Source organism: Lepidochelys kempii, chromosome 3 (assembly GCF_965140265.1).
Source record: "Lepidochelys kempii isolate rLepKem1 chromosome 3, rLepKem1.hap2, whole genome shotgun sequence".
NCBI classification, from domain to species: domain Eukaryota; kingdom Metazoa; phylum Chordata; order Testudines; family Cheloniidae; genus Lepidochelys; species Lepidochelys kempii.
In genome coordinates, this window is record NC_133258.1 from 169,418,171 (window position 1) to 169,433,522 (window position 15,352).

General features: G+C 40.7%; 1 protein-coding gene across 2 annotated transcripts in view; it reads left to right on the top strand.

The window, feature by feature from the left end:
• PKDCC (protein kinase domain containing, cytoplasmic) overlaps positions 1 to 15,151 on the top strand; it is a 45,249-nt gene extending 30,098 nt beyond the window's left edge. Inside the window, exons 6-8 of one of the 2 annotated variants that reach the window (XM_073339045.1) lie at positions 10,832 to 11,005; positions 11,448 to 11,557; positions 13,981 to 15,151. In XM_073339045.1, the coding sequence (XP_073195146.1) occupies positions 10,832 to 11,005; positions 11,448 to 11,557; positions 13,981 to 14,043 (347 nt within the window). In that variant the 3' untranslated portion in view covers positions 14,044 to 15,151. The remainder of the gene's footprint in view (positions 1 to 10,831; positions 11,006 to 11,447; positions 11,558 to 13,980) is intronic. The other variant, XM_073339046.1, reaches the window with a different exon arrangement.
• The last annotated feature ends 201 nt before the right edge of the window (positions 15,152 to 15,352 follow it).

The window sequence follows — 15,352 nt, forward strand, 5'->3', positions numbered from 1 at the left end:
ACACTGAAACAAGACCTTGTTGACTTATGGGTAAATTTTCATACTTCGATACCATGTCTTCAGAATGCATGGGCCTATTTCTCATTTGCACTAAGGCCATTTTACACCACTATAGTGTAAATATATAATGTAAATGTACACCACTATAGTGTAAATATATAATGTATTCATATTTTAAGGCCCCTTTATCCTATAGTGATCAGATAGCAAGCATGAAAAATCGGAATACCTTTTTGGGGGTAGGGGGAGTACAGTTGCATATACAAGACAAAGCCCCTAATATTGGGACGTTGGGTCACCCTACTTTATCCTCCCAGAGGAGTCTAAAAAGGCCTCAGGGCAAATGAGTGTAATGAGGCCCCATGTGTCCACTCGCATCCTTCCTTCTCCACACAGGCTCCTCTCTTTCAAGATTTCACTTTTAGCATGACGACTCACTTTTTTAAAACTCTCAATCCAAAGATGATTTTCCCAACGGTGAAATTCTCCTGATGGTGCAGTGGAGCTGCAAGGCAGGGTGTGGTAGTAGGGGAGGATTGGGTGCTCAGGAGAACAGCCGAATGCTGGTCCAGCACACAAGGCAACACTACTCCCAAGCCATGCTGGGACCACAGAATAAGTAGTTTAGGCCACTGGGCCATGTAACAACTGCAAGTGGTGGGGAGGGGTCATGAATACTGTTCCAACCCATCAGTTCAGCAGCCACAGAGGCAAAAGCAGCCACAAAGGCAGTTACACACTCAGGTTCTGACCCTGCCTGGGCGGGGGAGAGGAGGATTTCAACTCCCTAATCCCTTGCACTTTATGTGGGTGAGACAAATTTCACCTTAAAACACCACTCAAAATGTTGTCTGTGGAAAGACAGTGAAACCAGTAGCACGTCACAGGACGCTGTATAACTCTCTCCCAAGGCAAGGGAAAAATATTCTTTTAAGTGGTGGCTTGTTTGTTCTTTTTCTGTCTTGTTCTATAATATAGTGAGGGGGGAGGAGGCTGTTTGTCAGATGCTGAGCTGATTTAGGGTTGGGCTAGGGATTGTGGTTTGGGTTCGAGGCTGAATTGGAGCCAGGCTTTGGTTTCTGGTTAAACCAAAACTCTCAATCCAAAGATGATTTGGTTTCAGGTTAAAATGAGGCAAAATCTTACAAGGTTGTTCTCATTAGATTTCGGTCTAAATGGTGGAAATCTCATCAGGTGACCAGATCTCACAAGATTTCCACCATCTCGAATAATGGAAATCTCAAGAAATTAACAGCTCATGTGAGGTTGCCTCCATTTTGGGCTGAAATCTCACCAAATAACTGTTACCAACAGATTCCTGCTGCATCTGAAAGAGACCTAGAAAATGAGCTCATTCTGGTATAGAATCTATACTGAAACTAAAGCCACAATAGTGGGTTCAGATCCAGGAACTGCAAGTGATATCTCTTTTTAAAAAAGGAACATTAGAAGGTTCAACTCATGGTGCTTCATAATTTGATTTAGATCTAGAAACTGAGTTATCCATTGTCTTTAATAGAGAGTTGTAAATCCTTACAAGAAGTAATGGTGATCTCTGAAAAGGGACGTAAGGAAAAAGCTGAAATCTGACCTTTCATGAAACAGATTTCTTTATATGACCTATGTTTTTGCAAGGAAACCCTTTTCAAGTGAGAAAGGTGATATTGACCATCAGTAGGAAAGCAACACTAGGAAAGTTCTTGTCAATCTGAGCCTGTCCATAAATTAAATTTAACAACATGAACCACGGTCATGTCACAGAAGGACTTGGGTCTTTAAGCTTTCACTGGGTTTCAGCTGTAAAACATTTTACAGTGTTGTAAATTTATATTATACTCTAGGCTTTGCTTCTAAATTACTGAAGCTAAGTAGAGAAGGGGTTGGGGAAGAAGTCCTTCAATAGCCATGTACGTTTTCTGTAATTAGTCTCTTCTTCTGAAAACATTGAACAATGTGGATCATATATTTATTTCCTTGTAAAAAAAATTTCTAAAATGACAGTAATATTGCTATAACTACAAGAATACTATACTGTACAAACCCATTGGATTTTATGGGTGAAATTCCTTCTTCGTTGAAGTCTACAGCAAAACTCTCATTGACTTCAAGAGTGATGCTGATTTAAACCAGCTGAGGGTCTGGCTCTGGAGTTTTAGTCTAACCTCCTCAGCCCAACCTGTCATTGAATTCAGGAGTTACACAAAAATGTATGAGGTGCACTACAGCTAGTAAATCGTGTAGATTTGTTATTCATTAAAGAAAATAGGTGACCCATTATTAATTCTTGAGGCGTGGGTTAGCCAAAAGAAAGGCATAATTAGCAGAAATAAAAGAAGTTGTTGAACCAAGTACATTTACAGGACTCTAGACACAGAATGCCAAGGAGTAAGGTAAAAAGACATTCCCTGTTTTTCTTTGTCCTTTGACATTTTGACAGGGTTGTGCTGTATGTAAATATTTACAGTGAAATAATATTTCTTAAAAAATACTGTAGCAACATGCTCGAGAAAATTTAATGGGGTGTGTGTGTGTGAGAGAGAGAGAGAGAAACATTGGAGGGTGGGAACAGATTATATTCAGGCAGTTTTTATACCCCATATTAGGTTGAGCTACAAAAGACAATATGCACTTTCTTGAAGATACTTAAAGACATATATGCTACAGCTGGGACTACATTATAAACAGTTCCCTACAAATAGTCTCACAGATTCTAAATGAATTCGTTTTGGCCAGGATTGTGCCCCTGTGGTGTCCTTTTCCACAACCATATAGGTCCAGATTGAATGAGGCTTCTTACTGAGTCACGTAGGGATAGAGGAGCATGGAGGAAGCCTCCCATTGGTCATGCAAGGGCCTCCCCTGCTAGCAGTCTGTGTGCTCTCTCCACTTTAGGGAGCACAAGGATTGTTTTGGCAGCCACATGTGGGGCAGGAGCCTGAAAATGAGAAGGGAAGAGGCATGGTCTGACCCCCATCTTTACTGGCCCATGGAGTGGGGCCAATCCACTGGGAGTGTGTAGTTATGGAACAGAGTGCTCACCTCTACCATCAGCATGCAGCAGCCCCAGAGAGACAGTAGCTGTCTTCCATAGGGGTAGGTCTGACTCACTTTCACAGGCCTGTAGCATAAATATAATGACATGGCCCTGAGAAAATACCTTTCCCCCATGTGTAGACAGTAAGATATACATCTCTACCCTTGTGCAGCCAAGGTACTCCTTTCCTTTCTGCTCTGAAAAGTGGCTCTAAAAATGGCATCATGGAGTTTCATATTTATTAACTTTCCATTGCTCTAGGTCAAATTTGATCACACACATTTAGTAGTAAAAATGTTTTTTTCTAATTGCTGGGCTGGACCTTCAGATGTGTTAGGGGCCAGATTTTATTTACACCGCTAAAGATGCGGATAGGCACCTAGTGGAATTTTCAAAAGTGCTGAGGTACCTAACTCCAATGGCAGTTAAGTCCTGTTGAAAATCTCACTACGAGATGCCGAACTCCAGTTGGGAGCTATGCACCTAGGAGCTTCTGAAAATTCCACTAGGTGTCCAGCTGCATCTTTAGCAGCTTAAATATATTTAAAAATCTGACCATATACATTTTCTGGCTTGTGTGGTATCACGCCCATTTGGTACGTTTTCAGCATAGGAACAGAGGAGTTAGATAAAACAATACAGTGCTACCTTCCAGCAAAAGTATTGTAACAATACTTGATTTTTTTTAGAATTTAGAATAATACAGAAGAACCCAAAAATAGAGAGACAAAGCAGGCTGCTCCCTAAGACAGAGAGGCACAGGTCGTCTCACTTTATTTTAGACTGCCTGTCTGCTGCGAGAGTATTGCTCACACACTTCCCTCCAAAGCTCACTGCCTGCAAGTAGAACCTGGGAATCCCCTGAGCATTTAATGTGATAGCTCTACAATTTTAATACAGTTTTTCATACACCAATAAAGATTTTGCTGGCCAAATTCTGCCTCAGTCACATCTGTGCAACCCCAGTCTCCGATACAGCTACCTTCAATGAGGTTGCACTGCAGAGGCGTAACTGCAGGTAGAAGCTGCCCCTGTAGTTGGACCCTGGTTAACAGTTCTATTGTCAATGCATGAGCCAGGAAAAAAATCCAACTTTTTCTCCTCTCATGGTGCAATGTTGACAGGAGGACAAAATGTAAATATTTGTACTGCAGCAGCCCTGATAGGCTCCAATCAAGACAAGGGCTTCATTGTGCTTAGGCACTGTACAGGTACATAAAAAGAGACAGTCACTGCTCCAAAGAGCAGACAGTCTACATAGACAGGACAGACAAAAGATGGAGTGGAAACAGAGAAGCTACTTACTCAAGATCATGAAGCAGGTCAGTGTCCTATCCAGGTGCCTTTTTCACTTGACTACAGCACTCTCCAAATGGCTGCAGTGATTTAGTGGAGGAGGGCAGGTGTGCTTGGAAGTGGAGATAAATGGAATAAACTTGATGAGTAATTTTTCCTGCTATACTACTGTTTTATTGCTGGCATGGGCATGTAGCGCCCCCGCCCCCTCCCAAAACAGCTTTTGTATAATGCAGATTCACATTAACTTTTGCCTAAGAGCCATATTTATGGGGCATTCTTTTGGAACGAATTTAATATAGTATATGAAAACATGGACAAATGTAAATGAGATCTGCTGAAAGTCAAGCAAACCAATATAACATCAGGAGGGCAAACGTTAGTAATATCAAAGTTTACACTTTGTTTCTTACTCTGAACGTATGATGTGAAGCAATAAGTATATTCTTCTGTTAGTCAGAGTCTGATTCTGCTGTTTGTACTCATTGGGAAATCAGTGGGACTATTTGTATAGCAAGGTATTACTGAGATTGATAGAATCAGGCCCTTTATGTTTAACCACAAGCAAGGGCGGTTGGGGGGAAAGAAATCCAGAAGCAGGTTTCATTATTTTATCATTACAATGGAAGTGCAGGTGAAATAGGGAGTAACAGGATTACTTTGTCAAGGATGCAGTTGTGTCATTGACCCATGGTGTATTGGCAGGTGATAACTGGAAAAGACGACTGGGCAATTTTCCAACTGGTAGCTGTAGCTGGTAGTAAAAATGCAATCTAGCTACTGTGGCTGAAATAAATGGTCATTAGGATTGATTAAAGTCAGATTTAGGGTGATTTAAGCAACTTAAAAAGGGGAAACCACAGCCTGTTTATAATGTAGTCCTGAGTTATTTATATGATTGACTCTGGTACTGTGAAAATGGGCATGTTTATATATTAGAGTCAGCACTGGGACAACACAGGTGATTTTTTTGCTAAGGTAATTTTGGGATGTTAGAACCTTTTAAGCTTTGCTATTTTGTTTGTAATGATAGTGTTTGGTCAGTGATTTGTTAGTTTGCCATGAACTGATTTCAGTTTTTAAATGTATCACTTTATCCTGTGAAATGGTACATTGTCAAGATGTCTTTTCTGCAATATAGGGGTGGGCCAGAGCCTTTAGGACATTTTGGGCCTGATCTAAGTTACACTGCCGTAAATTGACAAGTAACATAAATGAATGGGCTTGAATCTGATCTTGGTTTACATTGACTTTTTCCCAGTGTAACTGCCCCAGTTTTGCTGGAGCTACTTACCTTACATCTAGAGCTGCCTGGGAATTTTTCAGCTAAACATTTTTTGTTGGAAAATGCCAGTTAAACAAAGCAAACTTCATGGGAATGGGTCAGTTTCAACTAATTTCCCATTTAGAAAGAAAGAAAAGGAAATTTTTTTTTATTTAAAATGACTTTTTACTTCAGAATTCAGGTTAATTTATAGATAATTAAAAAAACCTAAATGAAATATGAGTGATTTAAGAAAACATCTTGGAGTTTTGGTTCATGAACAATTTTTAGATTTCAACTTAATCATGATTTGGACTGGGAAAATGTTTTGAAATCTCAAATTTTTGCAGGATGGGAAATTGTTTCCTGCCCGGCTCTGATTAAATTAGCGTGAATGGAGAATCTGGTCCCAGAGATTAAACTGGTATGAAAAATGGCATAAGTGATAACAGAATCAGGCCTAGTGTAGTAAAAGTTTATTTGCTTCAACCTTTACAAAAATATGTACAAGTGAAAAGGAATACTTTTGGTTAGGGCATTGGTAAGGAGTTATTTATGAACACAGTGTAATTCTTTGATCTATTCCTTGACTTTACAGCGATAGACTTTAAGTATGCTATGTCAAATTGTGTATATGTATGTGAAAGTGTAAATTTATTGCTGCATTTATAGTATTAGGCAAGTATTTATTGGTTTTAAACACCATTAGTCTGGAAATCGACCAGAACTTTGACCTTTTTTATGATGTGATTTACTGCTGTGAGCCTTCAAATTCCAAGAACTCCATTTAAGTAAGTTTCAGGTTTGGGAAGACAAAAACCTGAGCTAAAGCTGTCTTTAAATCAGTTGGGTTTTTCTAAATAGAACAAGTACATTGAACCATTGTGACCAGGATGAACATTTAAATTTGTTGTGTAAGAAATGCAACTTAGTTTTTTTTTAAGCCGTTTCACACAGCAGGTAAAGAGTCCTGATGTGGCTTTTACAAATCTCATTCAAACCTCTCTTTGATACATACAACAAAGTACAAGTGAGCTATGTAACATTTTTATCTTGCTATATACTACATAGTGAACCACAAAGAGGTAGGTGAGTGACATGAACATAAAAACAAATGGATAGAAAGTGAGTGACTGGAAAGTTATCACTTAGTGGGTTTATTTTTCATCTTGATGGTTTATCTCAGATTGAGCAAGTTTTGAATAGGAGAGGAATGCTCTCTGAACCATTGCATTAGTACCAAGTTTATCAGTATTTTGATTCATTATGTATTTGAATGTTTACATTTGGGCATATCTAAAATACATAGCTTTCCTTTTAATTGGGCATACCAATTAGTGTTGTCAGAACTCCTGTTAATTAAGTAACTGTCCAGTTGCCTTCAAGTAAGGGCTCCTTATCCTGATAGCCCTGCTTAAGTGAGTAAAGTGTCTTGGTTTCAAATACTCACAGCACAATGGGATTACTCACACAAGTAAAGGCTATGGATCAGACCCTTGCTTTGAAGTGTATACACGTGAGATTCACATGATTTTTTCTTCTTTGTGCAAATTACAAAGATACTAGATCACCATGTTATGAGACAAGGTGAATCTTTGGAAAAGGATTCACTTTTTCAGACCAGTATTCAGTGGTGGTTGTTCTGAGTTAGAGTTTTTTCTAGGTTACAAGCAATTCGAAGATATTTTCTATAACCCAAAAAACCACATGGGCCTGACCGCCCTTGGGGGGGAAGGATGTCTCCTGGAGCTCCCTAATTGAGGAGGAGGAATAATTTGTGGCACCGGTTTAAAGGGGTATAGCAAACTTGTTCTACTGCAAGGCTGGAAAGCTCTGCTGGCTGGAGAGAGAGAGAGAGAGAGAGAGAGAGAGGAGCTACATTTCAGCCTACTTGTCATCCTTGCTGCCCTCTTTCAGGTGAGATGCTGCCAGGGGACCAAAGCCTCTTGACAGCAGCCCCTACATTCAGGGCTATGATTTAGGCTTTCCTGTTGTAGGCCACACAAGTAGGGGCAAAGCCTCCTTTCCTGTTCCTGCCCTGCAGGGCCACTTATGGCAGAGGCACAGCTGGCCTTTAGGGAGCAGCTCACCCCCTCACATCTATTTTAAAAATAGACATAAAAAAATGATTAAAGGGAAAATGTAGTAAGAGTTATTACGTTAGTGGTAAGGGGAAAAGTGATGTATGGAGAAGGAAGCTGAAGAGTGTCTTGATGTGGCTGTCAGGGTTGCCATATGGTCCTCACTTTGGCAGTTACTCGTATGTTAAGGACCCGAGCGTGCTGTCCCTGAAGCCAATGGGAGATTTTCTGTTGACTTCAGGGGAAGCAGGAGAGGATCCATAATGAGCTACATTTCATGCAAAGTCCAGTTGTAAATATTGGATCAGGCTTTTTGTGGGAAAACTTTAATGCTTTTAAAAAGTAAACTGTGCATCTCTTCACATTGTGCTTGCTGAAATGCATCATGCTCAGGACATCAGCCTTTCCACAGGAAAACCCACACAATGGAAAGGAAACCCCATGACAATCCCCTCTCGTTTCCCCTCCTCCCTACACTCTCCCCATACTGGAAAACATAGGTGCTGGAACTAGGGGTGCTGCTGCACCCCCTGGCTTGAAGTGGTGTCCTTTATATCCAGGGTTTACAGTTTTGTTCAATGGCTCTCGGCACCTCCACTATACAAATTGTTCCAGCACCCCTGCTGGAAAACCCCAGAATTTGTGAGTATTCTGCAAAATGTGCCACTCTTGGGGTTCTGCCAGAGCTATCCACAGGGAGGTCCTGTTCGTCCACACTCCCCATTGGCCTCCTATGTTTCTACCTCTTCCTGGACTGTGCAAGGAAGCTTAGTAACATCCCAGCCAGGGAATGTATTAGTCTTCCTCTGTGTATATTTTTGTGGTTTGGATGATCATTTACTAAATACAGTGCAACACTATTTACATTAGTACAGAGCTCAGAGACTTTTGCAGACCATTGTGGCTTCCCTGCTCTAGGAACTGGACAAAGAGGTCACTGCTGCACACCTCAGAGCTACTCCAAGTAGGAAGACTAACTTCACTCTAATGTTTACATGAACACGAACGAGGTACCTTTTTGAATTTGTGCCAGCAGGGTCTACACGGGACGGTTAGATCACAACACATTAGCTCACTCTATAATTCACACCCCTCAATCAAAGCAAGCCGTCGGTCTCTGAAAGTTATTGAGAACTGCTTTTCTTTATAGCTGTATGAAGGAAATAGGGCTTCAGCTGCTCAGGTTGTGCCACCTGAGGCTCTGGCCCACTGTGGTTAAAGAATTGTAATGGTAGGTAGGGTTGGGAGTTGAGGAAAACTTGAGAGAAACATTGAATATATAGTAACACATTAGAAATGAAACAATGTAATATGTAGTAGAGAGACTTTTAAAATATATTTGCCTGTGAAAGAGTTTTTTGAAAAGTAAATTGCAGTTTGACAGGTGGGTTACTGGGAGACAGATTTCTGTTTGTATAGTGAAGGTCTATCACATGATGTTGGGGTTGCTATGCTAACTACTCAGACTTCCTGCCGAAGCCTGCTAGAGCTTGGCCTTCGACACTGTTGTCAGGAGCTTGGCAAGCTCTGAGAATTCCCTGTAAGGGCCCAGGGCTTGATCCCTACCGGCATTCCAGCACTGTAGTAGATGTTACCTTTTAAGTAACAGAGGAAAATTATGTCCAGCTTGCAGGTGTCCATTTAGGTGTACTGATTCACCTTTGCCTTGCACCTTTTGTAGTCACACCACTGCAAGGTGAGCATTTCATCTCCACTTTGCATTCGGTTGGCACTGATATAATTGACTAAATAAGAAGCAGGGCAGCTGTAGACTGGACCCGTTGTTTGTCTTACATGGATAGTCTCATTGACCTTAGCGTGAAGGCATAAATCAGTCTCTCTGCTGTAGCTCTGGCCAAATAATTCCATTACATGTAATACTGAATGACATATGTCTGATCGGTGACTGTTCTTATTCATGCAGCAGCTTTTTAAGGAGACATTTTTTGGTAATTTTTCCCCATTTTTTAAAATCCATTTTGGGGTCTGATCCTGCATCTACTGTAGTTAATGGGCGTTTTGCCATTGGCTTAAATGGGACATGACTGGACTCTTACTGTGTTGGTGTATGTCTTATTTTTGTTTTGACCAGCCTTATAAGAGCATATTGAATATTTCACACACTTTCTATGTAAATAGTATGGAATGTACCGTAGATGGTGAATAATTGTTTTATGAATCAAACTGTTGGCTGTTAAGTCTATAGTAAACACTGTCTGTTGGACTGGGAGCATCCTTACAAAGCTCTCTCTGGAAATATTAGCAGGCTGGAACTTTGCAGCTGCAAGCAAAAGATCCTTGAACTAAAGTGACTAAAGAAGTAGGGCACACAGCTACAATTTCCTTAATGGATGCAATTAGAATAACTTATTTTTTATTTCTGTGTCCTGGGAGCTAAGTAGAAATATTTATAAATGATTAGTTTAATTTTGCTGATGCATTCATCAGAGAAGCCCAAAAGCAGCCGGGAGACTGAGAGGAGCTGTGAACAGAGAACAAGAGGGAGCTCATAAAGGCAAGAGAGAGACTGAACGGCAGCCAAGGGAGCCAAGTAATCCACAGGGCAATGCAGAGGAGCTGGGCAAGAACCAAAGCTGACATGCTTCATGGGCTCTTTTTGTCTCTCCTCTTCCCCCCCACCCCTGAGGCCCATCAAGCAACTCCCCTTTTGTGTTAATGTGAGCAAGGAAAAAAGTTTGCTTAATTAAAAGCCTGTCTTTTCTTCATGTTCTAAAGAAGCTAGAGTAAAATAACATGCTCTCCTGACTGAGAGGGAGGGGCAGGAGTGCCCGATCAGGTCTCACCCTGACAGTCCCATTCAGTGTTAAGAACGAGGACAGGGAATCAGTTCATTCAAGTGGATGCTGTTTATTGAATGGGACATTCTCTCAGTAAAACCCCACATAAAATCTATCGTGCCTGCTCAGGAAGGAGGCAAAAACATCTTGTGTACGGACAGTTTTATGGACAGACCCTTTTCTATAAATAAATAAATGAGAGTACCAAAGAGGTTTTAGCGAATGGAGGTGATGAAAATCTTATGTGATAGATTATGAGACACCTCCCTTCGTACGCCTTCTTTCCCCACCCCTCACGGCATTTAACAAACTCTTTCAGAAGAGATTCCAACTGATTACTTAGCTCTGTTTTTTGCAGAGTACCAACCGATACCTGAAGCTGCTATTCCTGATGAGAACTACAGGTGCTGGCCTTCTTACCATCACAAGGGCTGCCTCCTCTCTGTGTTCGATGTTGGCGAAGCCATCGAGGTCTGTGAGAATCACTCCCAGTGCAAAGCTTTTGTCCTGACCAACCAGACAACGTGGACAGGTAACGGGTGCCATTGAATAAATGCAGCAGCTGGTGCTAATAATCCAAAACAAGCTACTGGCCCATATAAATATGTATGGTTTTGAAACCATCTGGTGAATGAGTTACACTGAAGTAGGCTCATGGGAGCATAGTTGCTAGAGATGGGAGGATGTCTCTTAACCCTCAGTTGGAGCTGAGCAGAGGAGGTGGGCTAGGCTGTACTTTATTTGTGCTCCATAGGGGGGGTCTATGCACTGACTAAGAATAGCCCTGCATGAGGGGATCAGTTGGGGGCAGCTGGACAGGGATCACAGGGACTTGACCTCCCTGGGAGTTTTCACATGAGTAAGATAGGCAAAATTTGGTCCAACATTTGAATTTGAAAGAAACATTCAAGTGCATGTGATCTGGTTTGAAATTAGGCCAAACACGTTCTCTCATCCCTCCTTCTATCACTCAGCAGTGACCCTCTGGCAGACAGAAGAGCGTCCTGATCTTGACGGGAATGCTGTGCTGTTGTCAGCTGTAATAAATAAGCAGTCGGTGTTCTGGTTTAGATGCAGTTTGTTGGTAAGGAGAGTTGGCACAACTTTCTAGACAAAGGATGGTTCAGTTGCGAGGGCACCGTCCTAGGATTTGGGAGAGCTGGGGTTAAATCTCTGCTCTGCCATAGACTTCCTGGGTGAGCTTGGGTAAGTCACTTCACGTCCAGAGAAATGTCTACACTGTGTGTGAACACCTGTTGCGGTGAATTTTAGATTTGTGCCACAGCACTAAAATCCGCTGTGGAGACGTCTGGGCTTGGGCAGGAGTTTGGGCTCTGAAGCTCAGTGTGCGGTGAGTTTTGGAGCCTGAGCTGCACCGGGTACACAGCTGTTTTTGGTGTGAGCCTGTCGGTAGCCCTGGTAACTGAAATTTGCTGCAGGTTTTAAAAAGCAGTCTAGCTATACCCTCCCTGTCTCCGTTCCCGTCTAAGGGGACGATAGCCCTTCCCTACCTCAGAGGGGTTTTGTGATTTGTGAAGGGCTCAGATACTGTGGTAATAGGAGCCATACAAATACTTGAGGCTGTAAAACCCTAGTTTAAAGAAACGATATGACTGCACAAGAAAAATCTCCTTCAGCTTCTCCGCACAGTAGTGTTCTGCTCTGGGAAAGTCCGTTCTAATCTTAAAAGTCATTGTGTACTAAGATCTATATGTAAATGATGCTACAACAGTGACACAAAAAGGGAGTAAACAGTTAAGGCAGAAATGTAGAAATGACGACACTACCTGGGCATAACATTGGGCTACTTTACCTGCTCGTGCATTGTGCCTCATTGTGGGTAGATAGCAAAGATGCAGGCCTACATATCTAGAAGTGGCCACTTAGTTTGGTAGCTTGGTTTCTGGTGTCCAGCTAGAGACCCCCTAAAGCTGATTCTCAGTTAGTGTAAATCAATGGAGCTCTGACTTCAGTGGAGCTATGTTAATTTAGACCAGGCCAGAATCTGGCTCTTTATCTCACTCAAGTACCCCAAAACTGGAGGCACCCACAATAGACACTTATATATATATATAAAGTTGTCCATAGGATGATATTCACTGTAAGGTGTGGTATGCAGCTGTGGGTCGTCACAGCCATTGTGTACCCCAAAGACGTGAACAGAGGCCTACCTGGAACCAAGAATATATCACAGGCTTATGCAAGTCTTATCCTGAGGAGCCAACACTTTCTAGCTTATCATACCACACTGTCCATTACATGACCATCAGATTTATCAAAGATGCCACTAAAAACACCTTCTTGAGCTCTGGTGAGATTTGTGGGAAGAAAGGAACAACTCCCTTAATTGCATATCACCATCAAAATAATTATTTAAAATAGTACTTTAATTGCTGCTACATTATCACTTTATTCTCAGGCATTCTGACGAGTTATTATTTAAAACCATAGTTGTTGACATACAAATGAGAATGTGATATGATTTTTAGGGAAATGTTGTAATCCATCTTAAGAGGCAGGATTTGTGGGAATAACGTTTGGCTGTATTACCTTGAGACAGAAGGTAGGGGAAGGTTGAATAACTGCATAAGGACATAGTAGTGTACATTCCAGTGACTCTCCTTTATCAATTACAGCGGGTGCCTTAGGGATTTCAGTATGCTGGGACCACATCCAGATAGAGGGGATGTAAGAAAGATCCTAGTTTGACAAGCATGATGAGAGCAGAAAGGGCTAGCGAGGCAGCAGCAAATACCAACACCTTACTGAAGGACAGCCTTAAATGAACTCTGGCTTATGAAAGGATTGATTACGTAATGGAAATGGTACAGGCTGCCCATCACTCAGTGGTTTTTGTTGTACTAGTTTGTTGGTAAGAGTGGAAAATCTGCTACAGTTGACTTAAAAATCTGAGCTGCAGAACAACAGGAGATGACTTATTTAGCATCTGTGTTTCAGAGTAGGCCAAATTTGGTGCATATATACATTTTTTGTGTAGGTTCAAGCAGTCCAAGAAGATATTCTTGCATGATCTAGTGAATGCTCTTCATTTAAGCTGTTATCCAGAGCCCATTAAAGTCAATGGGATGACTTACAGCAGCTCCTTCAACTCCATAAATAAATCAGATTAATACAATTTTAATCTTGAAATGCTTCCCTTAGTTACACCTAGGCAACCCCACAGAGCCAAATCTTGACCACACTTATCCTAGCATCTACCTGGAGTAGCTATATTAGGCCAGATTCTGCTCTGAGTGATACTGGTTTGAATCCATAATAAACCTATGGAAATCAATGTAGTGTTGGTGTAACAGAGAGCACTTTGGCCCTTGTGACTTCAGCAGAAAGACTCTAGATTTATACCAGCTTAAGAGAGAGAAGAATTTGGCCTCCTGTGTAGTTTAAAGAATGCAGAGACAGAATCAGGATATGAGATTTCAATGTTTGGAATAGACCAAAATGTTGGTAATCACTTCTAATTATTTTCTTCTTTCATGTTCTGTTTAGGTCGGCAGCTTGTCTTCTTCAAGATGGGCTCAAATCATATCGTGCCTGATCCTGACAAGATAACATATGTGAAAGTGACAGGCTGACAGCTTAAGTGGCTTAGTCTGACTTGTAAATGACAGGAGCTGTTTGTGTATAAATATAGACAGCTGTTATGTACAAGATGTCTGCGGGAGGGAGAGATAATTGCACTATTACTCATTCTAATCTAGAGTGCTAAGCAAAACTTTAAAGAAATGACCTGCATGACCAGGATGAATGTGCAATACAACAACATTTTCAAAATGTGATTTTTTTAAAACAGAACAAAATACAAAATGTGATACACTGTTGGAATATAAGTTGGGTTATAAAGCAGTAGGTAACCCAAGCCTTTCTAACCAAGGTTAATTAGGTCTGTACATATTTGCACAGACCTGGAAGTTCATAAGTTCCATAGGAAGTCTGGGTCCTCTGCCATGATATTTATTTAGACAAGTACAATCACTACAGAGTTAATGAAGCTTATCAGTTACAAAGCTTTAAATATCAAATGTTATAGAAGACAATCAACATTTATGTCAATGTTATCAGATATGCAAGACCAAAAACATTTGTAGAAATACCATGGGCCTGTCATCAATGGATCTCAGCCATATTTATAATTTCAAAAATGTAGCCAATTTTCATTTTGTTTTAAAAGTTTATGAAAACATTTATTTTTAATTTAATAAAGCCATATTTTCAGTTGTTTAGGCCCTGATCCAGCAAAGCACTTAAGCATATGCCAACTTTAAGCATGAGTAGTCCCACTGAAGCCATGGGGATGTAAGCCCATGCTTAAGTGCTTTGCTGAATAGGGATAGCTTTAAGTATATATTTAAGTGTTTTGCTGAATTAAGGCCTTAATCGCTGTCCAAAATATTCCCTAAAATATTTCACTGACAGATCAGCAAAGCAATCTAGCAGTTTGAACAACACAATTTTTGATGAAAATCTTGCCATGGAAGACTTTCCATTTGTATTATCCTCAAATCCTTGGTTTTCTAAGGTGCTTCTTACTAATTCTTAGAACAAATGAAATGAAAAATGAAAAAACTAGCCTGAAATTCTATATAAATAGATGCATTTTATAGGCATAGTGTGTCTAGAGGATTTGCTTTCAGTGAAAGCAATAAATTAAAAGCTAAAAGTGACCAATGTCATACTATTTTGTAGTTTGTACATTCAGAAATTTTTGTACTTTTGTTCCTTAAATTGTTTATTTTTGTAAAAAAAAAAATAAAATTTTAAATTTGTCATTTTTTTTCTGTGCTGCAGACTAAAGCCTGAACCCTGTGAAGATGTATGTAAGTTCTTAACGTAGAATAGTGTGAGTCATGTGCACAAATCT